Source organism: Numenius arquata, chromosome 2 (assembly GCF_964106895.1).
Source record: "Numenius arquata chromosome 2, bNumArq3.hap1.1, whole genome shotgun sequence".
Classification (NCBI taxonomy): domain Eukaryota; kingdom Metazoa; phylum Chordata; class Aves; order Charadriiformes; family Scolopacidae; genus Numenius; species Numenius arquata.
In genome coordinates, this window is record NC_133577.1 from 73,682,584 (window position 1) to 73,710,419 (window position 27,836).

Genomic DNA, 27,836 nt, shown 5'->3' on the forward strand with positions numbered 1-27,836 from the left:
ATACTGATTAGCTATTAGGAAAAAAAAATTACTCTGAAGGTAGTTAAATAGCGGAACAGGTTGCTCAGCGGGGTTGTGGAATCTCCATCCCTGGGGGGGTTCAAGACTCGACTGGACACAGCCCTCAGCATCCTGATCTAATTAGTCCTGTTTTAGCCAGGGTCTGGACTACATGATATGATTCTATAATTCTGTGATAATTCATCGGATTTTATAAACCTGTTCCCACTCTTGGTGTCCAGTTACAAAGGGACAAGTGAAATTCTTATGAAGAATAAGGTCTTACTCCATACACAAAGTTTTGCTAACACTAATGGGGATAATTTGAATAATGCAAGAACTGGTTCCTAAAATTAGTAAAATATGGTGTCTATAACTCTACTGAAAAGAACCTGTCACTCCTCATCAGGCTGCAATAAGTTTTCTAAAGCATCAATAACACTGTCAGCTACATTCACTGTACTACAACCAAACAGATTCAGTTTGTGAAAAGTGATTAAGAGGTTTTACTAAAACATTAAAAATAATGACAAAAAGCCATGCTTCTAATGTTATAGCATCTACTCCCTACAGCCAACAGAAGGAAGACTACATTTTTCTTTTATTATTGTTTAAAAATAAAAGGTCATTAGGAGTGACTGTCAAGGTCCTCATCTCCCCCTTCCTCATGTTCGTAGTGAACATCAGTGGAAATGACCAGATGACCCTAAGGAAAGAAGAACATGTAAAATTACTTTAAATTTTGGACAGATATATTCAGGGTCAGTACTCTGGGAGTAGATCCCTTGATAAGCCCCTCAGCAGGGCAGCAGACAAGAGTGGCTTTATGCCTCCTGAACTTTAATTAACTTTAGGATAGGAATGGGCTCTGATGTAAATTAATACCACCCTCCAAAAGGCTGAGTAACATTTACCACTGTGACACTCAGGTTGCTTATCAGCCTTCCTAGAGAACGATCAGAGCAGTGAGGAGTCAAGCACTTGATGCTCCTAAGCCCAGCTGGGGATAGCAGAGCTATCCTTGTGTTGCCCCCGTGCTGGCAGACCCCAAAGGGCTAGTGGACCCTTTATAACCTACAACTGCTAGGGGTGGGTGGGTGGAGTTTGGTTTTTTATATTTAGTGTATAGTTAAGCTTTACTACTAGCAACATTTAGATCTACCCAACAGAGGAACACACACAAATGCACAGGCCTGAAAAAGAAGCAGTATTCTTTAACAAGAAATCGTGCTTCTCACCTTTTCAATTTTTATTACAGGTCCAGTCAGGGTAGTGTGGGCCAAGTTAAGAAGAGGAAATCCTTTTCCTAGTTTATCTTTGGAAAGGACAAATATAAATACATTTTAATGTAATAATAAAATGCACTTCAGAAGCATCTTTCTCAAGGAACTCAATTTGTTTTGCAATTTCCCTTTAATCAGCTGTCCTTGCACCTCTCAAGGGACCTATTATTCATATTTGCTAAAAAATGCTGTGAAAAAGTTGCATACAAACCTCTTACAATCTCTCAGCTGACACTGGCATCTGACTGCCTTTCCTCCTTTCCAGATATCCATCTGCCCTGCAAGATCTGGTTTCTGCGGTTTCCCACTCTGACTTACTCTCCATCTTCCTTTATTTTCTTCTCTACCTGATCCTCGAATCTTCTTGGTCCCTCTTATTCTCATCTATCCTTACTTTCCTGGATTGAGCCCCAGCTCTATTCCTATTTGCTTTTCCAAACACCTGATTTTTGCATCCCTCCCTTTCGTTCTCTTTCCTTTCTCCTCATCATTAGCTCACTTCCTTCCTAGGCAGTCTCCTCATCTCTGTTTACCTCACAGGCACCTTCTGTGCTCTTCCACCTGCTTCTTTCCACCTTCACCTCTTTCTTTATCATCCCCTCACTCTCTGCATCCCACTGAGCTGATTTTCTGTTTTGTCCTGCCTGTGGAAGCAGGTGAAGCACAAAGGCAGAGGGAGGTGATAAAGTTAGAGATGCTCTCCCAAAGCCCCAGGATATAAGTGCACTTCTGCACTTCCCCAGTCTGGGCCATTCTCCGGTTCTGGCTTGACTCTGTGTCGGGACAAGACTGAAGCATGTCTCACCTCTGCTGCCATGCTGCATCCAGTGAAAATCAAACCCATACCCAGTGTTAGGAAGGGAGCCAAGCCTTGCTCTGTCCCAGCCCCTAATCCAGGTGACTGAGGGACCAGGACTGAAGTCCAGCACAGTGTAGACCTGTCCAGGTGTAGCCAAATGGACAGAAAACCCCCCATAACACAGTCTTTAAAGCTGGGCACTTGCTTTTATGGTTTCAGCCTTGCTTTCCCACCAACTGTGCTCAGGAACTGGCCGCAATCCTTACCATTGATTACTGGGATCACTGCACTCCGTAACGCGTAAGACAGAAAATTCTCCATCGGTGACATCTGCTGAGGGGGAAAACACATTTGGTGATTATTGCTGGATGCCTATGGAATTGCAGCTTCACAGGGGAGATGGCGGTTTAGAAATGGAGCGACATGCAAAAAGATCAGAACAGAGCTTTGGACAGAAAATCTTAGGTAAAAACGATCTTTTTTGGTTTAAGTTGCAGCTGAACTATGTAAAATACACATGGCAAAGAGGTGTCCATTTTTCTCACGATAAGTTAAATTAAAATCTGGTTTTTTTTTCTGTATGTTAAGTATCTAGGTTGAACTTTAACTTTAGGAATGAAATATGTTCAAACCCATTTCAGCTGCCAGGACTCAGTTCTCAGAAGTGAACTGTTCTCTGAGTGGCAAGAACTGCCCTCTCCTGGTGCTCTGACACTGTGATTAGTGTCCTCCTCCCTTCACTTAAAGATGAAGGTTGGGCTGAACTGCTGCAGAGTCGCACTGACCATTTCTCAGTCTACAGTGAATGATCTAAGCAGTGGCATGGTGTTTCTTTTATTCCCTATTTTTCACTCTGCTTTTTTTTTTTTTTTTTTTTTATGTTTTGTTTGAAGTGGTCCAAGATAATTCCTGAAACTGAGCTTAAGCCTGACTTTGTATTCACTGCTAGACCTACTCAATCCAGCTGTGAATTCAGGCTGGCTGTCAGCAATGGCTAGAAGAGGTGCTAGGCCCATGCTTGCCTCTGTGCTGCTGGATACAGAAGTGAGCAGAATCAACTATGATGACTTGCTAGGTCATGCAGACCCAGGCAGACATTTCTCTTTGTTTCAATTAATGTTACATGGTAATAACTCCATTACATTTGGAGCCTCTGATAAGAAAAAAAAACCTCAACACTCCAAGAGGTATTTCCTCTTACTGGAAAGAAAAAAGAAAAGCAGAGAATATCCTATTTCAAAGCAGAAAGAGAAGTGGGAGGTGATATCCCCAAGACAGACCAAAAGTTATCCAGCAACAAGTTCAGATTAATTTATTTTATGTCTGAAGGGCTCAGCTACCTTTCCTAGGCACTGAAACCATCAACTTACCTTAGAGAGGCCAAGAGTTGGGTGGAGCAGGGAGACCTGGAGCCTGAGGAAAAGAGGTAAAAGAAGAGGATTCGCTAGAAAGGATGAAGGCACAAGTTATGCACACTGTTTGAAGATTCATTTATGGAATTTGATACTGATTTAATGCTGAATCATACATTTAACTTTCCCAAAGACACTTTGATTCCCAACAGCTTTTAATCAAAACTGGCATGACTACAAATGAGTTCTAGAATCACTGGGATCTTTCTGATACTAATCTGCTCCTACGGTTACATGTAGTCCTGGGCTGTGACTCTAAGACTTAGAAAATCGCATTTTTCTGAATTGCAATTTTCTGCAATAGCTAAACTATACATTACTAAAAAGTTCATTATGATTTAAATAAATTCATATCCGTTCCTAACCATTATTTCCTAATTGTTTCCATTGATGCCTGTAATACATCCTCAGATCACTGTAAATATAATGCAATGGAAAACCAACATTTTGAAGAACAGAAGAACACATTCTTGCGTCAAAGCTCTAAGTTAGTGGCATCGTTACTTCTTAAATTTATGCTGACACTGTGGCTCTGATCACTCTAAACTGGCTCTGATCAAAGTCCTCTTTTGCTGTTAAAAAGGTCCAGTGACCAAAACTAAGCAAAGGCTGCTCACGTTTTTCTTTAATGAAAATGTAATAGGTTAAAAAATATCATATATTCTAGTATTCTGCCCCAACTTGGAGTATAAAGCCAGTAAGAAGAAACACTAATGTGAGCTACTTGCCTGAAAGTCTGTGCTTCTACCCACTTGGTGCATTTAGGAAGAAGGGGGCTGTCAACCCAGTTCAGCTTGAAGTGTGAATAAAATTTATTCTAAGACAGCTGAGAACAGCTGTAACTGTAGGTAATCACAAAACCAGCAAGATCTAAGCAAAATCTAAAAAGCTCTGAGCTTTGTTTCAAACTACAGACACTTTTCTAGTCTCAGTTGTTCGATGGCATGGTGTCTATGGATGCAGTATGTGCTATGTAGTCTCACTTTTCCCTTGCCCTCATGTGAAGCCGTACAGAGGGCTAGTTGCAGTAGTCCAGTGCAGTGCTTGCACTCTGGCAGTTTTGTTTATGATGCTCAGTCATAGAACGGCAACAACATTTAGAGGGTTTTGAATTAACTATTAAACTTCATTCTCCAGCATCAGCACAGACTGAAAGAGATGCCTTTAAGATAACCAATACATTGGACATTGTCATCTGGAAAGGTGTTTAACCTACAGAAAGGGGGAGTATCACTTTGTACAAGAGACATGGTTGTTCCACAATATTACTATATTTCTAATTTTAATTATTACTATTTAACATTACTATTTAATATTACTAAATATTACCAATTTCTGCAAGATTTAGACCAACCAGTCAAAAGTATCTTAGAGCCCTGAGAGAATGAAGGTAACTAATTTTCTTTTTCTCATGATGAAACAAGCACTGTCAGGCTGACACAATGAAGTTCTGTTGTGTCCTAATGTTGGGATTGTTAATGTTGCTTTCTGAATTTTCCTTGGTTACCTCTTCAGAAGTAATGAGATAATCAACTTCTGTTTGGTTATTGTCAAATTGGCTCTGGTACTGGCTGTCTGCAGGGAAAAAAACAAAACAGTCTTCTGTGACTGTATACACAGATAGATACTGTCTTAGATACAGGCACAAATGCAATTGCTTTTGTGATTGGAAACACAATGTCTAAACTTTTTATTTGGTCAATACACGTAGATAGGGAAATCATTTGTGAATTTGCTGCTTTCTGTCAGCAACTGAGATTGCATGAGTGAAGTGATAACACTAGCCAAATTGCCTCCTTATCATTAGGATCATTTAAGTCCTTGCATGGCTGACATAATAGGTTCACTTTCAACCTAGTGAAAAGATGTCTGGGGACACACTGTACTATTTTATAACAAAAAGTTAGGAAGACTGGGATAATCACATTTTTATATATTACAATTTATTCTTCAATAATCACTCAACCTCCCACATGGAAAAAAGGGCTTTCATAAGTAGCTCCCTGCACCTGCCTATTAAATTCTACAATATGTGGTGCATGTTTCCTCCCTGTGAAATATAACAGAACATTATGCATATTTGTGGCAGACCAGTATATGCTGTTTTATGCCGATACCTATGATTTTCAAAGGATCTGGAAGATTACTGTGTGATTTGTTCAGCCCCAGCACTGAATGTTATCTTCTAGCTCATGTTACTTACTAGATTCCCTGTAAAGACGTAGTGGGTGGTTGAATTTGGCAGAACAGCAAACGCTTCTACAGAGCCAGTGATCTGGAGGATGCATCTGTCTGCGTTTAAACTGACCACAGGTGGTGATGTAGCCATCAGCTTCAGCAGCACTGGGCACGCTGTTCCGTTACTCAGAGCAATCTGTGGAATTTCGAAGAGGTAAAAAAACACTGAATGAAGAGTTAAGCTTTTCTTAAGCTACAGTTTCTGTGGCTGCATTGTAATCAGGTGCTATATAACAATCATCTTGTTAATTAATCTATATTAAAAATACTTCATTTTAATTAAACCAACTGAAATGACAAAATTAGCATTGCATATACTCTGAGTTTCAGAGACCATAAAACAAACGATGCTTTACACTCACCGATATTGAACATATATAAAGAAATAATTTAAAGATTGTTCCTGAAAAATTTATTTCAAGAGGAGGGGATTAGCACTGCATGTTAAAGAGATGAGAGAAATGAGTGATTCCAGTAAAAAAAAAAAAAAAGACCCTGACAATATAAAGAATTTGGAAAAGACGCAGCCTTCCAAAAGAGACAATCTTTTGAAAAATAGAGAAACTCCTAGAGGACGAAACTTTAGTTCGCAATGCCACAGATTCCAGCTTTCATAATTTTATAGTAAATGTTGCCATATTAGGGATTTTTAAAGCATTTCATAGTACCTTAATTTCTTGCATCACATTTATAAACTTAGCTAATCATGACTATTACTTCCCATTGTGTATAATCTCTGTTAATCATAAATCGGGTATCTTTGCATAGAGAAGTCATGCTACCAATAGCAGAGATACCATTACCTTGAACAGGAATAAAAGGAGACATCTCACAGATGTTTACCACTTAGTCCTTGTGACTGTTTCAGAGACTGAGAGCCAATCTAAAGGGGTAGAGAACAACTAAAGAGTAGTGTGATATAAATAGGAAAAACACAGAGTTATGATGGGGTAGACTTGCACTAATCAAAATCACCTCAGTTTCCCTGTCTACTCCAAACTTTTGCAAATGAGCTAGTACACAGATATCTAATATCCATATGAAACATTAGCTACTGCTCTTTCTTAAATGGTCTGTATAAGTAAAAGTACCCACCTCAGGAACAAAATCTTTGCATAAGGTGGTGCTTAGGTTGAACGTAGTAGCAAGCTGTAAACAAATGAAATAAATTAGATCCTTATATCAGCTTGAAAATTAGGTTTTCCTTGGGAAAAAAAAAAAAACCAAAAACATATCCTGTTTACTTTAGCTTTAGATAATCCATGTTTTGATTTAGAATTTCCTTGCCCCAGAATGATTCCTAGGGAACCCACAGTGCTCTATGGGACAGAAGAGAGAGATTTCTCATGGACATCTTTTAGAAGCACATACCAGTGAACAAGCATTATTCTTTGAAAGAATAGACATTGCATCCTGCTTCCTTCCTGCCTTTGTGACTTTCTTACATGAAATATACTGTCAGGGGCAGGACTCAAAATATTTGCCCTTTTGCTGCTAACCACTGTGATAATCTTTGTCAGTGCTATTTGTGTCACCAATTTTTATAAAGACCCTTGTAGCAAAACTTCTTGGAAACTCTGACTACTAATGTCAGTGTGGAAACATAATTTCTGAAAGAAGTCTTGTATGTTCTTCACCCACAGCTGAAAACTTATTCTCCTTGTACCTGCTTCTTGCCTCATTTTGATGCTCTGTTAAGTTTGAGCGTTTTTTCTAGCTCTCAACACAGCCAATACCTTTGTTGTGGGCCTCTATCCAGCAGACTGTGACTTCAGTACACTTTTTCCTGTCTTGCCCTTTCCTTCCCTATGTGGAATCCATGCAGAGAGAAGTTTTTTGTTTGTTCTTTCTGCCACTCCTTGCACACCAAGTTCATATCTGTCATTCCTTGCCTAGAGCTGCCAAGAAGTTCGAACTTAGGTTTGAGAGAGACTTTGACTATTTTAAGTAATGACATACAGAATGAACGTCATGAATCCCTCCTACAAATGGTAGAATTGTGACCCAAATCTGTGTGAAATGGCAAACAAAATGTATTACTCTCCTTTGCTGACTACCCATACTGCTGTTATTTTTAATTCTATTACATGCAAATTATACTCACCTCTTCAGAGATGGTGATGTTAAAGGCCCCTGCTCTGTAGTAAGCCAGTGAAGCAGACTTAAGAAAATAACTGGAGACTCCCAGGTATAGCATGGAATCACCCTGGTCTGGAAGGGCAAATGGAGCTGGCACAAAGGGAGGGTCTGTGTGATTTCCTACTGGATAGACTGTGCCCTGCAAAGAGTGATTATCAAGTATTTCTAGTTGTAAACATTAGTAGCTATCAGAATATTAGCAGTGGTTGAAAAGAAAGAATTCTTCCTAACATGAAGAAAAGCTTGACATTAAAGAAAACCTGAAGTAAGCAAATAAGTTTGTGATATGCCCTGAAAATCAGCAAATTGGAAAAATACAGGAATTACGGAGAAAATCTGGCCTCCATCCTTTCAAGGTTTGAATTTGAGCACTGAAGTGAGTATTCTGAACAGTAGCTATAAGACACAAAAAAAATCTCCTGGACCACAGTTTTCTTTCTCTTATGGCAATGACACGTTTGTTAATTTAATTCTAAGGGTGACATTTCAAGAAAATCTTCAGGCACACCCCAGAAGCACTGGAAGTCGCTTAGGACAGACACACAAATAAGGTTTTTATACCACCTCTTAGCCCTGGTCCAGCTGCTAGTCCTCTAAGACCTAATTTGGGTGCTGCACAGGTGCGGGACCTTGATTCAGTTATACTAAGAAATTAATGCCTAAAATGTGAGAAGGTATATGAGTTCAGGCCATGTAAGATAAGAAAAGTAAGAACAGACAGTAAGTAGTGTAATTACTGACACTGTAATGGTTAGTACCTGAAAGATTCAACAGGAAAAAAAACTGACAGAGAAAGCTATAAAACCCTAAGAAAAAAGTTGAGAGTTTGAAGAAAGCCAACCCTATCCTGGGCTGCATCAAAAGAAGCGTGGCAGCAGGTCGAGGGAGGTGATTCTGCTCCTCTGCTCTGGTGAGACCCCACCTGGAGTACTGTGTCCAGCTCTGGAGCCCTCAGCACAGGAAGGACATGGACCTGTTGGAGCAGGTCCAGAGGAGGGCCACGAAAATGATCAGAGGGCTGGAGCACCTCTCCTATGAGGACAGGCTGAGAGAGTTGGGGCTGTTCAGCCTAGAGAGGAGAAGGCTCTGGGGAGACCTTATTGCGGCCTTTCAGTACTTATAGTGGGCCTACAGGAAAGATGTGGACAAACATTTTAGTAGGGCCTGTTGAGATAGGACAAGGAGTCATGGTTTTAAACTAAAAAACTAAATTTAGACTAGATACAAGGAAGAATTTTTTTACGATGAGGGTGGTGAAACACTGGAACAGGTTGCCCAGAGAGGTGGTAGATGCCCCATTCCTGGAAACATTCAAGGTCAGGTTTGACGGGGCTCTGAGAAACCTGATCTAGTTGAAGACGTCCCTGCTCATTGCAGGGGGTTTTGGACGAGACGACCTATAAAGGTCCTTTCCAACCCCAACTATTCTATCATTCTATGATTCTAACTCATAATCACCAAGAATCAGCCTCTTCCAAGGAGCACTGAGGACCAGAAACTCCATTAACTGACTAATAACTGACTTAGAAAGACTCATTCAGTATCCAATCGGGGTGTCAGAACGTTAAACCTTAGCCTGTAAGTTCTAGTTAGCTATAGTAGCTGATAAATAATTACCTATGACTTTTTGTATATCCTGTATATTATGTATATCCTGCTTGCAGAGTGTTTTTTTGTGGCTGGTAAAAGTTCCTTGAACAAAATAACCAAGAGGAAGAGTTTTAACCGTAGCTCTAGCACACCTTTCTTAACTGAAGTCACTTCTGAGAGCAATGGGGATGCTCTGAATTACAAGGACTGTTGAAATTGCTGGAATAGCTGGGCGTTACTGAGATATCTCTTGCCAAAAAACATTAAAAATAGATAAGAAAGGAACTGCTGTGTGCTGCTCAAGGACTGTCTGTGAGAAGTCTTTTTTTTGGGTGTGACCTATACATATACAAGATGCTGAGTCATCTCAAAACAAATACTTTGGATTGCAATCACATTGGTAGCCATCATTACGTACCACTAGCAACAGGTGAAGACCAAGCAGCAGTGGAGGAGGCGTATATCTAAAGAACACTTTAATGCTGTTTATAAAGCACATCTGAAGGGTTTCAACTGTGAAACAATTTAATTCTAAATAATAGCTTTGGCTAATTAACAAATGCAGTTAATCTATTAAATAAACAATCATATCCAGTTTCCAAAATAGCTCTTGCCCAAAATGTCCAAATGTCTTATTGCTTTTCTAATTAAATATTGGAGAGACAGAACAAGACTGCAGTGAAAGAAAATGAATCAACACAAAAGAGAACCAGAAAGTCTTAGAAACGACACTGATATTAAAGATAAATTACCTTCAAATCCAAGTTAATGTGTGATTTGAAGACTGCTGGAGAACTAACTAGGGAGTAGTCTATTTGTGCAAAAGCATCAATCTGGCTTAAGACTAGAAGAATGATGGACAAAACCAAAACAGCCATTATTACAAAAATACAACAGCCATTATTACAAAAACACATCACAAACAGTTATTGTTTAGTTAAAGGCAAAGGCATTAATAGAAATGATGAATTTGAAGAAGAATAACAGTAAGAGAAGGAAGAAGAAAATAAAATAACTTTTTATAAGAGAAAAAGTGAGTCTTCCCTCTGAAAAAGTAACAGATTCCTCCCATTTTAGGCCTTGCTTTCCTGTTGTTCACAACTGAATATGCTTAGAAATCTCTCCCATGCAGTGAAATGAGTATTTGCAACAGAGTCTCCTTCTTTTTCTTATGTGTTTCCTGAGAGCTAAACTTTCCTATATGATTAGTGAAACACTGGTAAATACTATAAAATACTTTGGAAGATGACATTAGCACAGTTTTACGCATATCAGTGTTGCAGACAAGGGATGTTTGTTCACAACAATATAGGGCACTTTATCACACAATATGATTGAAGACTTTTTCTGAAAGGTGCTTGCACGCAACTTCAGTCTGATTGTTATTTTTGATTGGACTGTAAGGTCTCTTCATATTGTATAAATAATCAGGTGTTTTTAAAGGGAAATGGTGAATTCACACAGAGATTATGAAATTCTCAATATGACAGCACAGGTTGGAGTGCCCTCGAGCCTGAAGTGTTTAGGTATGTGCTGCATAAGAAAACGTTCTTGATGACCATGATTTTCAGTAATATTTGCCAGTGCTTGGCACACAGCGGGTATAGGCCATTTTAGGAAGAAAAAAAAAAGGCTACTTACTCTGCTTCCTAATAGCAGAGCAGATAATTGAAATATCCACAATGCGAAGTGAGGAGTGGGAACAAACTCTCTGACCTGAATTATACGACTTAGGTGAATTATATGAATTTGACTTGGTGAAAACCACAAATAGTCTTGGAAAAAAACCCAACAACAACAACAACAAAAAGAAAAAGCTGTGGGATTGATTATAGTAGCGAAAATCTTACATTTATATGCTTTTTTGACAAATATATCTATTGTCTTCATGTCTCTGCAAGAGTGACACAGGAATTGCTACTGGTGTGAAGAGAAACATGCTTAGTGTGACACTGCCTGCAGCATCTTGTTATCTCACTGAACTCATGTTCGAAATAAAATGTGCTAAGTTTACGAGATCTTACAGGACCACAGTGCAGTATGGGATGTTTGCTAGGTCTTTAGTGGATTACTGCTAATTCAGGTTTTCTTATGTCCACAGTACCAAGAGCATAAAGGATCAGCATGAAAATGTTCATCTCAAAAATCTAAGGAAACAACACAGGTCAGCTACAACAGACTGACAGATTACAGTTGACTTGCTACGGGCACAGAAGAAATCTGAATATTGTATATAAGGTGCATGCAAGAGATTTCTAGGGTGGAGTATGGAACAGGCTAAGGTACAGAACAATGAACGTATTTTTCTTCCTTCACTTTTTTTTTTTTGTACTGTGAACACAGGAATGGTTTGACATCTAATAAAAAAGGCTACAATTTGAGCACTTACTTAACAGAAATCTGTTATCAACAACTCACCCTGATGCTTTCTAAGTTGTGTATCCATCATTTGGATTTTATATTTGATATTGAGGCATAGCTATATGAAAAGAGAGACAAGTCAGTAATGTAAGGCCTGTATTTCAACTCCTTCTTTCACTAGCAGAAACCATTTCTGCAAACTTACATTTTTATCCAATTCGGTTTGAATGGGCTTCTCAATATAACCAGACAGAAAGCTGTAGATCCAGCTGGAGGAAAGGAAATGAACACAATGAATTTTTACCATGGATTAAAATCTTCAAAGCGTAAAATCTGTCAGACTGGGACATCAATGTCATTTATATTAATGAGAAGCAATTATGGCGATATTGGTAGACTGAACAGTTGACTTTTTATTAATTTGTGAGTCTCAGACAAATGCTAGGGGTTCTTAGTCTCATAAGAGCTATTTAGAAGGCAATCTGCAAAGTTGTGAATGTTCACGTTAACATGTTGATAAACAGTGCTCAATTAGCCATATTTTGTCTTTGAGTAAGACAAAAAAAATTCTAGAAAATCAAAATGAGGAGAACTACAAACATTGTTTCATATTCTCTTTTGAAAGTTTTATTCTTAAATTGTAGGTCAGCTTGTCTAGATCGCCTTCATATCTGCAAACCTCCATTTGCAATCTTGTACTCTTTAACATGCTTAAATGGCAATGTTTTTCATATGCAGTATGTCTAGTCAGCTTATTTGCTGGCACATGCACACAGACCTGTAGATTAACCACACTTCACACACTTAGGAAAGAAGCCTGGTTTTGAAAACAGACCTTCAAAAATCTATTTTCATAGCCTTCAATAGTTAGTCATATCAGGTAACTGGATCCCTAAAAATCAAAATTTGAAAAGTGGCCCTTATGCTACAAACCCTGCTACTTCCCACAGAGTAATTAGAAAATGTACATACCTAGATCCTCCATTTAACTTGACTTTTACGCTATTAATGCTCAGCTGGCAATTGTGTAGCAACACAGACAAGTGGCCTGTGCTATCCCGTGACACTTCGAAGATAACTGCGATAAACAGTCCTGAGATGGACACAGTAATTCCTCCTTGGTCTTTGCTGCTCAAACAGAAAAAACAAACTCAGTCAAGGAAACATCTGCTTTAAGCGAACAATTTAAGAAGCTACCTGTAAATCAAATTTGAAAGGACTTCTTGCTTCTATCATCTAGAATGATGAATGGGTTTTCTAGGGATTAAAGTAGATTAGGGACATGCATGGTATTCAAAAACAGATTATATGCATGAGTTTCCAGGACATTAATTTTCCAGTGTTGTGCAGGATTTGACAAGTTTGCAAAAATGTCACAATTTCACAGCAACACAAGACATTCCGGTCCTTCATGACTGATCATGCTGAAGGCCTCTGGGACTGCAGGAGCAGAAGCCAGTTAGCTCATAAATATACAACCCAGTGGTTCTCAACTTTGCAATTGTTCCACTTTCCTCTTTCCTGTAAGAATTTTCAAGAAGCTTTTTAAATGTATACAGTCCTCCATTTTTTTGTCCTAATCCAAACCCATTCATTCTCCTATCTGTAAAAATTCCTACTAAGACCCCAACAAAAATATCCTTACACCTAAATTCCAGCAAATTTAGGTATTAGGACTATGGTTAGGAGTTGTAGAAGCTGTAGACCAACCAAGCACGATACAGAGAGCTGAATGGATGTTAGAATAGCCTTATAAAAACCTCATTTACCATAACAAAACTGGCACTGGAAGCATTACTTTTCACCCCTTCGTCCTGACTACTCAGGTTTTCTTTTCCTAGGCATTACTACAGTGGCTCCACCATACTACGGAGAAAGAGCCCAGCCCAATATGAAGCTCAAACCATGAGTCTCTCTGCTTTCCTCTTTATCTTTCAGGCTAAGCAAAAATCCTGGGGAGAGCAGTTGTAATCCAAAAAGATTAATCTTAACCCAGCCCCAAATCATAGACTACTCCTGACCAAACCAGTGAGTAGTATGGCCAGACACAAAGTCTCTTCTACCACCACTACCATTTTAAAACTCACCTTTCAGTCAGTATATGTGCATTAAGTGGCTATCTGGAGGAAGCATCACTCTTCAAACCCTCATTTTCTAGTCCCTAACCAAACCCCCATCCCACAAGCCACTAGGAAAAACATTTTACCAAGGAGAGTTGTGCAGCATTGGGACAGGTTATTTGGATAGGTTGTAGCATCACCATCTTTGGCTAAACAAGCCCAACAGAGACAGCTGACCTGATCTAATCTGGTGATTGCTCTGTGTTGAGCAGAAGGCTGGGCAAAATGACTTCCAGAGATCCTTCCAACCTAGGTTTACCTATCCTTCAGTGACAGGGACCATTGCAAAAGGATCTCAGCTCTCTTCCTCCCTTTTTGGGCTGCTTGGGAGACAGGGAGAAGCCCAGCTCCTTAGGTCCTCTGTTCCTGCATCCTTGTATCTGCTCTTCTTCAGAAGGAATCCTGATTCACTGAAGCAGGGTCTCAGCTCCGTGCCTCTAAAAGCAAAATGCCTGAGAGATGTTGTGACTGGCAGAGTGCTGTTGGACACAGTGGAGAGGAGGGCTACAATGAGAGCTGGAAATGCAGGGATAGCACTATCACAATTAAAAATCTGTGATAAGACCCATCTTACTGACCCTGGAAGGAGCCCGGGAGGGGTGGGTTGTCAATGGTCTCCCTTGGAAAGCTCATTTTCAGCTGGTCCCTCTTAGTCCTCTATGCTGAAAGCAACACATAGGACTAGGGAATGGAGGGGATTACGACTAGGGCATATTCTGGATCTGCCTAAACCTACAGCGCTTCACAAAACATCATATTGAACAAAGTAGCACAGATTATTCCTTCTGCCCCTCAAAAAGTTATGAAAAACCTTCACCCCCTAAACTCCACCAAAGGTGGCTTTTACCACCTCCACCATGATCTGCTCTGCCAAACTCTGCATACCAGCTCCTTGCCTCCCTTACTGTCTAAGAAGTCTTTGGAGTCTTATATATCTGGGGTGTCTCCAGATTATTCCCAGGTCCTTATCCTCCAGCAAAAGGGAGAGGTGGCTTCATGTTTGGGAACAGCTGATTTGCCCTGCTGAACACAGTACCCTTTTCCTCATAATACTGGTATGAGAGAAGGAACAACAAACTGGTTGGGGGCACAGTGACAAGAGTTTGCAGCCAGCAGTACTAAGACTGAATGCAGAACTTCATTCCTGTGCTCCTTTGAAATTATGACATACTGTGAAACTTGCAGCCTGGTGATCCATCTTGCTGTACTATCTGGCTCGCAAATAGAGCAACGCCTACTGCTGATACCAGTTACTCCATTTTGTAGTAACGCAAATTGTAGAGATTAGCACCTTGCAAACTTTGCTGATATCCCAGAAGTTTTAGCCCTCTCCCTGCTCCAAGAAAATCTAGAATATTGTATTAAAATTCTATAGCAAAAATGGTGAGATAAAAAAGGGGAAAAATCAGTATGCAGTCTCATCATTAAAGACAATCTGATACTGCACATGCTCATAAATCTAAGTCAGTTTTCCATAGTGACCCAAATTCTGGGGTTTCCAAATTCTGGATGTTTGACATTGCGACAGTGCCCTTCCTTTAATAGGAGCACTTTGGAGGACAATATACATTGTACCAGCAAATAGAAAATTAGCTATAGAGTTAACCTTCCAGTTATACAGTACAAAGAAAGTAACAAATGTGGCCACTGCAAACTCTGTGGTCCTGAATATTCATGTAATATAATGTAATATACAGTCTGGACAAACTGAATATGGTAACAGATGTCTGAGCTGATACTTCCCGAAGAGACAACATGTGGGTAGAATAATTAAAAAAAAAAAAAAAGGAAAAATTAAGCATCATTTGGCAGAGGTTGTTTCCCTCTTAAGAAGTTTATTCAAATAGATTGCTGCTAAATGACAAATCATATCTGACCTGAACAATAATAATCACCAACTAGATTCCTGAATTTCATTTGCAATTCTTCTCCCAGAACTGTCCCCCGCACCTGCATCGCACTGTACAATACTTACAGCAGCCACGTGTTCATTCTCCAGTCTGCACTGATTGTAGCAGAAGCACGTGCCACCGACAGACTAATGCCAGTGCCAGGAATGAAAGAAGCAGAAGTTTCTGGAAAATCTATGTCATTAATTCTGAGCCTACAGAATACAGAAAGGTGGATATTAGACTGCATGTCACAAGAGTAAGAAGGACTTGTGATCACTGAAAATCTTTCACATATAAAAGGCAAAGTCTACGCTTCGTTAAAAGAATTTCTCAAAAATGAATGACCCTTGTATATTTTAGGAAAGAAAAACACCTGTACCATTACACTTAGAGGCATCCTTGGAAAAAGAATTCTCAATATCTGGCCAGGGAAAAAAGGATGCCTATCCAACCCAAAAACTTTCCCTTGAGAGTAAAACAATCTCCTTAGAGTGAAATGTGCTTGCTGGGGGAAAATAAGTCTGTGCGTTAAACCCAGATGCTACATCTATAAATAAATCCAGGTAGTCTGAATGCAAGCATTTGCGGAAGAACATCAAAGTTTCTCTTTCCCCATTCTGTATACCCTCCCCTGCCTCAGCAAAGGACTCCGGAGAGGATCCATTTTTCTAAAAAAAATCTCATTTGAAGATTTCCCTGCCAAAACAAATGTTTCTGATACTCAAGGATATTGTCTTGCAAATGGGTGTGTTGAATTGAGCTGAACATTGTAAAGATACCAGCTATGATCTTATCATTTAGTAAACATTCCTCATTGTTTCCTGATATCTGGCAGAGATCTCTGAAACAACTGCCTTTAATCTACTTTCCCTGGGGCAGAAGGCACCAGCTACTTTTAGTTAAAATGACCATAATTTTCCAATAACATCTTGGGCAGCAGTAAGGCTGCCTTTAGTAATCCTGTTTGCAGTGAGCTAAAATCAGATCATCCACTGGGAAGACGGCCAATTTCAAGAACTATGGTTGGGAGAATGAATTGGGGTTTTGAAGATCATGTAATAATTTAGGTTGGAAAGGGACCTCAGGAGATTTTCTGATTCAACCCCCGAACTCAAAGCTGGGCCAGCTAAGGAGCGAGCCCTGCCCACTTGAGTCTTGCACACCTCTGAGGATAGACATTCCCCAATCTCTGGATAATTTGTAAGGAAAAGGAAGCAAAATGCTACTGAGCAGTAGAGCAGCAGAGCTTGGCTTGATAGTAATATTAAAAGATCAGAATTTTTTGGTTTTCTGCTTATAACCTGTTGGAAAAGCTTTCAGTAGAAAATGGGATTGAAGGCTGTCAAAAAAAATGCTTTTGTATTACTTTCCTTATTTGGAGAAATTGCAAGAAAATCTATAAAAGTGTTTCTCTACTGGCTGCTCCTTGTACAATGATTTTCCTCAACAGGATATAGGTGTCCAGCCCTACCCAATCAAAATGCTGATTTACCATTGTAAATCCATCCAAAAAGTTTCTGTAAGAGTCATCTTCCTGCCACGTCAGCCCAGATACACATTTTCATTTTCTCCCTCTGTCAGCTTTTTCTCATCAAACACAAACAAATTAGTTTCACTGCTACACATCCTTCATAGTAGCAGACTGTTAATAACACCAATTCTGCCCTCTTTCCCACCCATTTCCCTTGCTGTACCATAGTCATGCTTAAACCTGTCTTGCCCCAAACTCTGATACAAACTGACTAAAAAAAACCAGCCAAGGTGCTCCTTCAGAAGCTTTCTAAAGCTAAAGTGTGGCGGAAGGATGTACTTATAAAACAAACCAGTGTTTGGGCAGTGGAAGCAGAGTTAGATGAACCATTAACATTTTACACTGAACAAAAAAATGGCTGCATAATTATTACTACAGGGTAATAAGCTGTTTCATCCTAAAACTTTGAAATGTTTACTTACCTTTACTTACCTTGAAATGACATAGTTGACCTTAACAACCGAGAAAGTCTCCTGCCCACTCCAGCTTGGGAAGGTCTCTTTCAACACTGCTTGCTTCAGAAGCTCCATCCCAATCGTCTTGCCTACAGGGGGACAGAGGAAAGCACATGCCTTGCAGACTGGATTCAGGCACCCAAATGTCCAGATATACTGCCAAATAATTCAATCATCACTTTCAACATAGTTCTTGAAATGCTCTGATTCTATGATCCTTACCCAGACCTCCTTCCAACTACTTACACATCCATCTATAATTTCTGTTAGCCTCACATACAAATCATTTAACTCAAGATCAAGATCATCTGTTAGGATCATCTCGTCCTTGAGTTGATTTTATATTCTAGAACTCTTGTCAGGTTTCTGAAACTGTTATACTTCCTTCACTTCACCCACAATGTGATATGGCTTGGGAAACACTTGGTCATCACCTTTACCTCAGATTGCCTCATAACTGCTGAATGAAAAAGCCAGTTAAGGAGTAGCAAGAGGACTTCTAGATGTAGTGTATACTTATGGAAAAAGTGTGATTTATGCACCTGAAGTGCTGGTATGTCAAATGCGGAACCATCTGGATTGTTGCTTGTGTACGGGAAGTTGTTTGAGGTTTAAAGATAATCCTTTTAAATGTTTTCTTCCTGTTTTTTTCAGAGTACATATATTTTGCCACTGCACCTTATCCACTACAGCATGCTGCAGATCTTGGACTTATTTCCTTACCTTCTCTCCTTGCTTTAAGGAATCCCTAAGGAATTTCTTGAATGCTTCAATGCTACTTGTGCATTGATAACACACACAGACCCTATCACCAATAAACAGAACATCTTTAAATCTCAAATTCCTTGTGTCTTCCTTCTTTTTGCTCATCTTTGATAAAGATACTGATACAACTTTAATACTGAATGATGTCTTGCTTTCAGATATTTTTAGCATGAGCTTCTTTAGCTTTTGGACTCACAGTTGCTGAATACAAAATATCTATTTTTTTCTCCCCCAGACTCCAGTGTATTAAAAAAGCAAAGAAGTGAAACCAATGAAAACTCAGCACTGGAATGAATACCTTTTTATAAAATGCATCTTTTATGAAGGAGAGGTAAGTTATGATTCCCTGGGAATTCCTGCCTCCAAAGCAAAATATGGGCTCTGACTGAAATAACTTAAAGTTCTCTTACAACTGCCAGTGAAGGCAGCCAGTGATCCCAGGTGGGATTTCTCTCAAGATTCTTGCAGCAGGCAAGGAGCGTGCAGGCAGGATCCGGTGCCTCAGACTTCAAATCTCACATTAAAGGCAAAGACGTGACAGGCACCACGCTCTTCAAATACGAGAAATACCTTTGGGAGGCACACTGTTAATGTCTGTTCTTACTGGTAATGCAGGGGTGTGCAAACTTAAGTCTGTTCACTCAGCACTTGAAGGCCATGCTGAATGTCACAAAAACTGCTGGGGTCACAGTAGAAAACACCAGGCTGAATTCTCATTTCTAAAGGCATGAGAGATCTCTAAGGAGCGATTTCTCCTATATGTCATAAAAATATAAGGAGATCAGTTCTGGTTTGGGTGACTGATGTTTGCCCAGCTCTTCTTAACTCCTCAAAAGGCTTTAAAACAATGCTCATACAGAGAAATAACTGGACCTGATCCTTGCTTTCATCTTGAAGGCATAAAGCATGAGTGTCTACTTTTCATCTCAAAAGTCCATTGTTTACCTGTCAGCATGTTCAGTACATAAATGACGATTAATCCTTAGCATGACCCAGCCTTTGTTGAATTTGTGCCTTGTTAACTTTTATTATTAATGTTAATTCTGTAAACAATTGAAATTATACTGCGTGCCCTCCACACCCATGGACGAAATCTTAGGTAAAAGACAGTGAGAGCTAGCATGAGTAGAAAGCGAAAGGAAAATATATTGTGGAGATTAGGAGTATCATGCACAAGCTTGCTGATGTTCTGTTAAGGGGCACAATTAAGGGGCAGATGGTTACTAGATTTTTTGAAAGAATGGCACATGCAGATACTATCCCAGTCCAAATGGAGGAATGAGAGTAAAGGTGTGAAGTTACATGGCTGTTCCTAAATTGTAAGCTTTTTTCCTCAATTATGCCTTATTACTGTCAATTAAATATTGCACTTTCAATCAAGTTTTCAACACTTTTAAAAATGGAATAATGATATGACTATCTTATTCTGGCTCTAAGAAAGTATATGAATATGAGGAGTGTGGGAGAAACACTGTTGAGCTGTATGAATGCAATCCCCAATGCAAGGGTAAATTCACATTTGGGGTGCCCCAAAAGGAAGGAAATAAGTGAGAGAAGAGACAAAGAGTGTTCCTGGTGTGAGCTGATGAAAGGAATTTATTCTATTTCAGTATTTAAGGAGCTTGTTTTTACACGGCACCTTTATTAAGGAACTATATTCTGTGCATAAATTTATCAAAAATTAACTTCTGGCAATGTTAGACATACCGTAGTCCAGCCCCTTCTGAGTAATCCTCACTTTAAGACCAGGATTAGCCTCAAGCTGCAAGGCCAGCAAACACAGCAGGAAAGAATACCACACCTTTAGCATCTTCGCACCTTTGTCACAGGGACCTGTTAACAACATTTATGATGCAAACGTGATCATAAACGATGCACACCATGAGTTGCAAAAAATCTGTATCCATCACTTCCCTCAATGAAACTGGGACAAGGGTGAATAGTCAAGAGAGGTTTAGCCAGTGATTTTACTGCAGGAAGCAGACAATGTGGGAGAGCACACAGATTTCTGATTACTTTGAAAGCACTTTGGTAGGCATTAGCTGTTGTTGAGACCGAATGGTTCTGCTCCACTACTCTGTGCTTTCCCCACATCCATGTCTTGGCTGATTTATTTAACCATCTGTCCTACCTCCTGCAGAGTGAACATGACAGAGCAAACCCAACCAAGGAGAGGCAGGTCTGTCCTCCTAGAGGACAACACCCTTGTTATATATGCCCCCCTTAGGATACACTGGACTTGAGTCCAGAAGTTTTTCAACTAAATCATCTTGTATATCTATATATGTATATTTATAAAATAAAATACAGTAGGCCTCCCTACAAAACTTGCCTCCATCTTACACACAAACCTCTGATTTTATCCAAACACTGATATCTGAGATTAACTAAATCAGGTCACATGAGAAGGGTAAATTCAAAGCACACACGAGAATTACACGGTCATCACACCAAAGTAGAGAAGGGTGTCCTGGTACGAGCCTGGAGCACAGTGTCTTTGAGTGCAAAGTGAGACTGTGAGCCGTGGCATGGTGTGACACAACCACACGACACAGCTTCACTAAAGCTGTGACAAATTATTTCTTTCTGTTACATTTTCCTAGTAAAACAGTAAAGTTTCTTTGTTCAAAATTCTTGCATTCATCCTCATTTTCACTACTAATGACAGCCACTGCCCAGTTTCCTAGAAGTAACAATACTGTTTCTCAAGACAACTCCAAGTTGCAATAGGAAATGGATTACTAGGGGCCTGTGATAACTTTACTCTGGCCTTACCACTGAGGAGAGTGGCACATCCTTTTCTAACATGTCTGATTGTGATCATGGTATCTGCCTGTGTACAAAATCCTCGTAATTAAGAAGTATCAAAAAAGTCTTGCTAGCCTCCCAGGTATTCCAGCCTATAACATCATTCCTGGATTTCTAATAAGTACCATATTATCTTGAAAAATTCTGACAATTTATTTTATTATCTGCTAGAAAACATACAAATGCATTCAAACAAACAAACAATCAAAAACCCAAATAAAAAACCCTTTGGTAGTCTTACTTCTATGTTGGAACGAATATGATCGGGTCAGAATCTAAACAGTTGCAAATCCAAGATCTACCTAGTACCTCATAAAACACTGCTCTTCGGTGGATTTATGAACTATACAACAGACAAAATGCATTATCAATATTGCCCTGATAACAGTTCTCTGAGGGACACCTTACAGTTACCCCAAGAGATTATGCAAGAAAAAGTGATTTCAGGGAAAAAACGTTCTGAAAACATAGTCCACATTGTGACAAATTTTGAAAATCTCCTCAATTGGTCTTACCACCTCTAGTTCTTATGTTTTGGGTTTGGTTTTTTTTGGTTTTTTTTTTGTTTTTTTTTTTTTAATTTTCTATACTTTAAGCAACTCACAATAAATTTAAGGTAGCAATGTTATATTATGCAGCACAGACAGTTGGAGTCACAAATCTTAAACTTTTTCCAAAGTGTTTTAGCTTTTCCTGCAAACATGCCACTTTTTACCCTGATTATTAAGGATCAATTAAAAATCAATATAAAACCAGAAAGACAGATTTTTCTATCATTAAAGTACATAAACAGTTACTAGGTATTTATCTATCAGGATTGCTGGGAGCATTGATGCAGGAGAGCTACCTCATTCTCATTTAATTTCATTCCCATTGAGGAACAGAAAACAGCAATCTTAGTTACTACCACACTTTGTAGTTAATAATATTCTTGTTTGGCTCTTAAAGGCGTGCCAGGTGAGAAGCTGAAAGAACAAACAACTGAACTGCCATGGCAGGAAAAGACGGTATCATTTCATATTGCTTTCTCAAACCAACAAGCTTTACTTTTGCACTCCACTGATATTCTTGGTTTCATCAAAGCCCCAAGCCTCTGTCAGATGCTAGGTTTGATTGTACAAGGTTAGTCAGATGACTGAGACAGAGATGGAAATTGTCAGCTGCCTGATAGCCTAAATCAGAGCTTCTAATTGCATTGTCGGTGACAATAGATGGCAGACAAATTACTCTGATTTTTATCTTCAGTAACTGAGCATGCATGACTAATTCCTTTATGTAAATCATTCTCTTAATTCTTTTGTCTTCTCAGAGATAGTGTATTCAAGTACTTTAAGTAGGGAAAAGAGATGAAAAACTCCTCTGTTTCAGTCTGTGTACCTGTCTCACCATAATGAAGTACTCTACTTACCAGTATGTAGACACCACATTTGGTTTCTCCTTTGTGAACAGTCTGCAAAAACTTTAAATAAAACTTGCAATAAAGATTAGAGCTGACATCTGCCTAAGAACTAAGAAAGCTTCTGATGAAAAAAAAAGGTCACTATCATTGTCTTGTACAGGTTTAACACAGCCATAAAAACACATAATCTTAAACTAAGCAACCTCCAAAATACAACAGAATATCTCTGAAGAAGAATTTTGTCCTTGTCTTGCCTTGGTCTTGCACAAAACTCTCCAGTTGCAGTCCACAGAAGAATTTCTTCCACTTCCAAAAATTTAGAAGAGAAACCTCAATAATTAACAAACACAAGACAAACATGATAGCAAATATAGTGTCTACCCAACCTGAAGTCCAGAAAGAGCCCTTCAGTTTCACAAATCTCTCTGCTGTTACCACAGAACTGGGACTGGATTTTTCAGTTTCTCCCTGGCTCCACTGTTTCAATTTACTTTGCAGTATACTCAAGAACAGGTAGGTTTTCTGCAGCTCACTCAACAATGACAAATCAAAAAGGAGTCATAGCTTCAAGATTTTAACCCTTCCTACACACTGATATTCCATATGGAAAATCACTTCTGAGGTAATAGGAGTACAAAATGTGTATGGTTGACAGGAGAGATATATTGGCAGAATGCTTAAAAATATCCAGCAAATGACACAGAGAGGAAAATGACATAAAAGCAGGCGATCTCTGCCTCTCCACAACTACTGGAAATATCCACGAGAAAAGAAAAACTCCAGGAAGTTCCTGTTCATGGTTTCCTCCATTCAGTGTGGAAAGCAATGCTATTCACTTTCCAACTCATGAGGCAGCAGGAGATGTAACTCAATGAAATCTTCAGACAGAATCCATAGGAGGCAGTGGCCGCCTCTACACCCCCGTGTTAGATTTGTGAGTAGGTTTGGGTACATCCCACTCCTCCCCCCCCGCCCCCCCAATCTTTCGGAGGCTTTGCAAAGGCACTATATTACCACAGCTTTTCCTGAGTGTGGCTTGCTTCCTGATTCCCTTCATAAAGGCTTTCAAAGCCTTGGAGAACAGTTGCCAGAGAACTATTAACCTGTGCCAGGCTGCAAAATGAATAACATAGCTGCAATGCCTACATAGAATCTGTTAACCACAGATAACTATGTTGGGAGGCAGTTGTCCAATGAGCTGATGGCAAAACCACACTTTCCACTGTTTGGATCCATTGAGTTCATGTTGCTGACTTCTGTAACTGCTCCATTCTAGCACCTGAGCCAGGACTACTAGTTCATTTTTATCAACTTCCATTTAGCAAAAAATTCAGTGTTCTTGTTCTAGCTCTGCACTGCGCACTGCCCTCAGCTAAGGATTTTAAAGGTGCTCTTAAGCTGGTTCCCGAGAGACAGGGGAAGAGTAGGAAATATTGAGACCTTTAACAGGGTCCTGATCCTCACAATAGCCTACAAACACAACTGCAATACAAAGAATAAAACCACCCTAATAAGTGTTACCTATTCACTTATTTTCATGGAGGTGCTCTCTCAACCTATGCAGCCCCTACCCAGGTTTTGTATAAATTACAGTTCCGTAAGAAGTCACCATAGATTCCTAGAAATTGGATGCAGTAATCTCACTAAGAAAAGCCTGACCCCTTTGGTTCATCACAAAACACAGGAAATCTTCCTCTGAGAATCTTCTTCCGTGGGTGGAGCCTCTCTTTACCACCCAGAGAAATGTGATTTTGGTCTGCTAATGCAAAGATATTGAACTCTGTCCTTGATGTGCCACTGTGAAGATTTTCACTCTGCACACAACTGTCGGCAGTTCAATAATGTAAAGAAAGATACAAATCCAAGATAACATGGTGGTAGCTAAAATGGTCTGAAGCAATGTGGCAAACCCCAGAAAACCCACTCAAAGGTCCTTTGCCCCATATGACCAAAATTTTAATCAGAAATGGAGAAGAGCCACATGAGCAAACTTCAGATGCTGCTTAAGGGTCATCTGTAGACAGCCAACTTGAGATAGTGTAAAGCAGAGCTCCAGTAGATGTACTAGCTATAGAACACTAGCATAAAGGGCTTTAAAATATATTTTAGGAGTAAAGGTGACCACCATTGAGCTGCAGGAAGTTAGGAGGTTCTTTCACTGTTTTTGATTTGAACCTTCTTCCCCACTGGCACACTTAAAATGGTACTTCAGACTTTCACAGATCTCTTGATGATACTCCAGCCTTCATACCCTTCTCCTACTCCTTCCACCATGTCTCACATCTTTCAGTGTGACCCTAGTCATTCTAAATATCGGTATCATAAGGGTTAATATATACACACGTATATATATATGTGTACGTATTATAAAATACACTCTTCATAGTAGCAAATACAGAAAGAAAAATAATGAAAAAGGTCCACTGGATCACAGCTTTATTACTACCCTCAGCTTTCAGGAAAAAAAAATAATTCCATGAGGTATGCAACTGATCCAAAGAGACCTTTACTTTTTATAGTTCTTCTCTGCCATGGGAAGTTGACTGCAGGTCAACAGGACTACAGCTATATTAAGTTTCAAGTTTCTCAAGAGAAACCACTAAGGCTGTCACTACGGTTTTATTCATTTGGTGGAATGGGTTCTATTGCTTGTGTTTTACACTCACCATGTCGGGAAGAAAAGCCCTCAATGAAGCATTTTGAGTTGAAAAACCACATTGCCTTTAATAACCATTACCAACAGCTACTTAATGCTGATAAAGAGCTATCTTTTGTCACCATACTGTATATTCTTCTAATGAATTAGACTAATAAAAAAATAACTGTTTCTGAAAGCCAAAATTATTCTGTATGCAACCATTTCTTCAGGCTTGTAAGCCACAAGTTTCCTGTACAATTTTGACACAGTGCCTTTCCCAGCCTGAGTGCAACTTCATACTTGGCCATTGGAAGTCTCCTGCAGACTGAGACAAAATTAAAATGGTGGAGAAAAAAAAGTATTATCAAATAAGAGCCCTTTTAGAAAGATGTGTGAGGGAAAAAAAAGGATGGTGTTTTTGGGTCATTTGAAATTTGCACAGGTAAACTTGAAAGCTGTGGAAAATGTTTTAGCCTTTAATCATGATTGTTTCTTAGGAGGTTTTCCTGTTTAATATTTCCTGCAGTGTGAAGTACGTGTCTAAACCTCACATTGTGGCATGACTCATAAAAATCAAAGGAAAAATTAGCAGAATGCCAGCAGAAATGCCCACTTGTAACTACTGTAGTTGGTTACCTAATTAGTACTACAGCCAGCTCCTGAGAAACTCAACCGTTTTATTTCACACAATTACCTTAGCTTGTACAAGCTGCTGAAATGGTGCTTCTGCTGGAAACATCACAACTGTACCATGAACATTTCTCATACTAGAGAAGACTCCTCCACCCTTCCTCAAAAGCACAGACTAAGCAGACCTGGAGCCAGTGGGAACACAGGAGGTGGCTAGGACAGGGACAATGCTGAAGGACAAAACAGAGCAGGACATCCATGGCCAAAAGAAAATGGTTATAAAGTTGAGGTAGCATCATGACTCACTTTGCATTCAATCTTCTTCTTCAAGAGAGAAAAGCACAGTTTCTGATAGGAAAGGTGCTCTTGATCCCTCCTCATCTGTTCTCCTCCTTTTCTATCCTCTTTGTCCCTGCCTTTACCCCTTCCTTCCACTCTCATCCCTCTCTGCTGCTGCAACCTACTCTTCTGAATATATCCAGGATGCGGCCCCATTTGATGATGACTGCATAAGCACTTCTCCCACTGGGGCAGTGGCAAAGGGTGCAGCAAGCTTCTTAGGAAATCACTTGTTTTAACGCTCGTAGGTGAGGACCCAGTATGTAACATGAAGCTCAGTCTAATGAGCAACAGCTCTTCCATTGTTCAATGAGTGGTATTCCATTTCAGTAGTCTCTTTGCCTTTCATCACCTTCATCAATATGAGTCCCTCCTTTCCATTGAGGAATTTATTGACATTGAAACCAGATGATGGTTGGCCTTGAGCTTTAGACATATTTGACTAGAGTTTCCTTCAGAGCAAACTCCGAGGTGAAGTGAAAGTTAGCAACAACATCTATCCAGGTTGGATGTTCATATGACATAAAGGAGGTCTCAGCTCTAGCCCAGAACAGAATTTTTTAAGTTTCAGTTTCCTTTTCTGACTGGCCCCGTAAGCACTGGCAGGGCACAGATAGGGCTGCTCCTAGAAATATGGGGTTAAGCAATGTGAATAGTGCCATAGTAAGTTGTCATACTTGGTGGTAGCTGTGCAAGCTAGGTCTTGCAAGTTCACTTTACATACTGTTACTTTAATATGATATTCCTAGAAAGCACCCCATTTTTCCTGCACCTCCTATTTCTCATATTATTCCTTGTGTGGAGAAATGTGAGGTAAGTAAATTGTATTGTTAGATGGAAAAACAAGATAATCTGAAAATACCCATTATTCAAAAGTTACCCCTGAATTCACTGTTCTCTGAAATTTAATGTAATTCATTCAAGTATGACAGATAAAGGGGAACCAAAGCCACTAAAGTGAAGTTTGTGACACCTGGTATTTCTGGTGAGATTATTTTGACTCCAAGTGCTAAAACATTACCTCCAGGATGACAATTCGGTAGTCTGCCTTAAAAAAACACGTGCCTTTATAAAACTAAACACACTTGGGGGCAGCGTCCTCCTTCAGCACCACTTCCCATGAACTTCGCCAACCGAGTGTAACGCCCGGCCAGCAACGGGCTCTCCTTGGCATTTTTGTTTTTAGAAGATCATCTAAACCGGTACTGCACTGAAGAAGGGGGAAGAGAGAAAAGCGGCCCAACCAAACCCCTCCGCACAAGCAGTCAGTGTGTAGAAACCACTCTGGCCAGCGGCCTATCCCCTTCCAGGCCCGGCGGGGATAAGGCCCTGCTGAACGGCACCGCAACGATCCCGGAAAGAACGGGACCAACGGCCGCCAACTGCGCTCTCCCGACGCCCCGGCGACAGGCGGGGTAAGAACCTCTCTCGGCGCAT

At 39.7% G+C, this 27,836-nt stretch overlaps 1 protein-coding gene across 1 annotated transcript; it reads right to left on the reverse strand.

Moving 5' to 3' along the window:
• Nucleotides 1–628: 628 nt before the first annotated feature.
• LOC141478424 (bactericidal permeability-increasing protein-like) lies at nt 629–27,836 on the reverse strand. The gene is made up of 16 exons (XM_074167507.1): nt 27,743–27,836; nt 20,293–20,418; nt 17,798–17,909; nt 15,918–16,046; nt 12,795–12,953; nt 12,028–12,091; nt 11,880–11,940; nt 10,214–10,305; nt 7,837–8,010; nt 6,828–6,881; nt 5,698–5,868; nt 5,002–5,069; nt 3,453–3,495; nt 2,349–2,415; nt 1,239–1,315; nt 629–706 (listed from the first exon to the last, which is right to left on the reverse strand). Exons 1-16 carry the CDS (start codon nt 27,834–27,836, stop codon nt 629–631), a joined length of 1,569 nt encoding a protein of 522 aa, XP_074023608.1.

What these genes read in the sequence shown, in the direction of transcription:
- LOC141478424 (XM_074167507.1), bottom strand. Translation starts at nt 27,836, where the DNA reads ATGCGCCGAGAGAGGTTCTTACCCCGCCTGTCGCCGGGGCGTCGGGAG. An exon ending in ACGTCTTTACAGGGAATCTA is followed by an intron (nt 5,070 to 5,697) that starts GTAAGTAACATG and finishes TTTTCCCTGCAG; the next exon opens with ACAGCCAGTACCAGAGCCAA. An exon ending in ATCTCATTACTTCTGAAGAG is followed by an intron (nt 3,496 to 5,001) that starts GTAACCAAGGAA and finishes TCTTTTCCTCAG; the next exon opens with GCTCCAGGTCTCCCTGCTCC.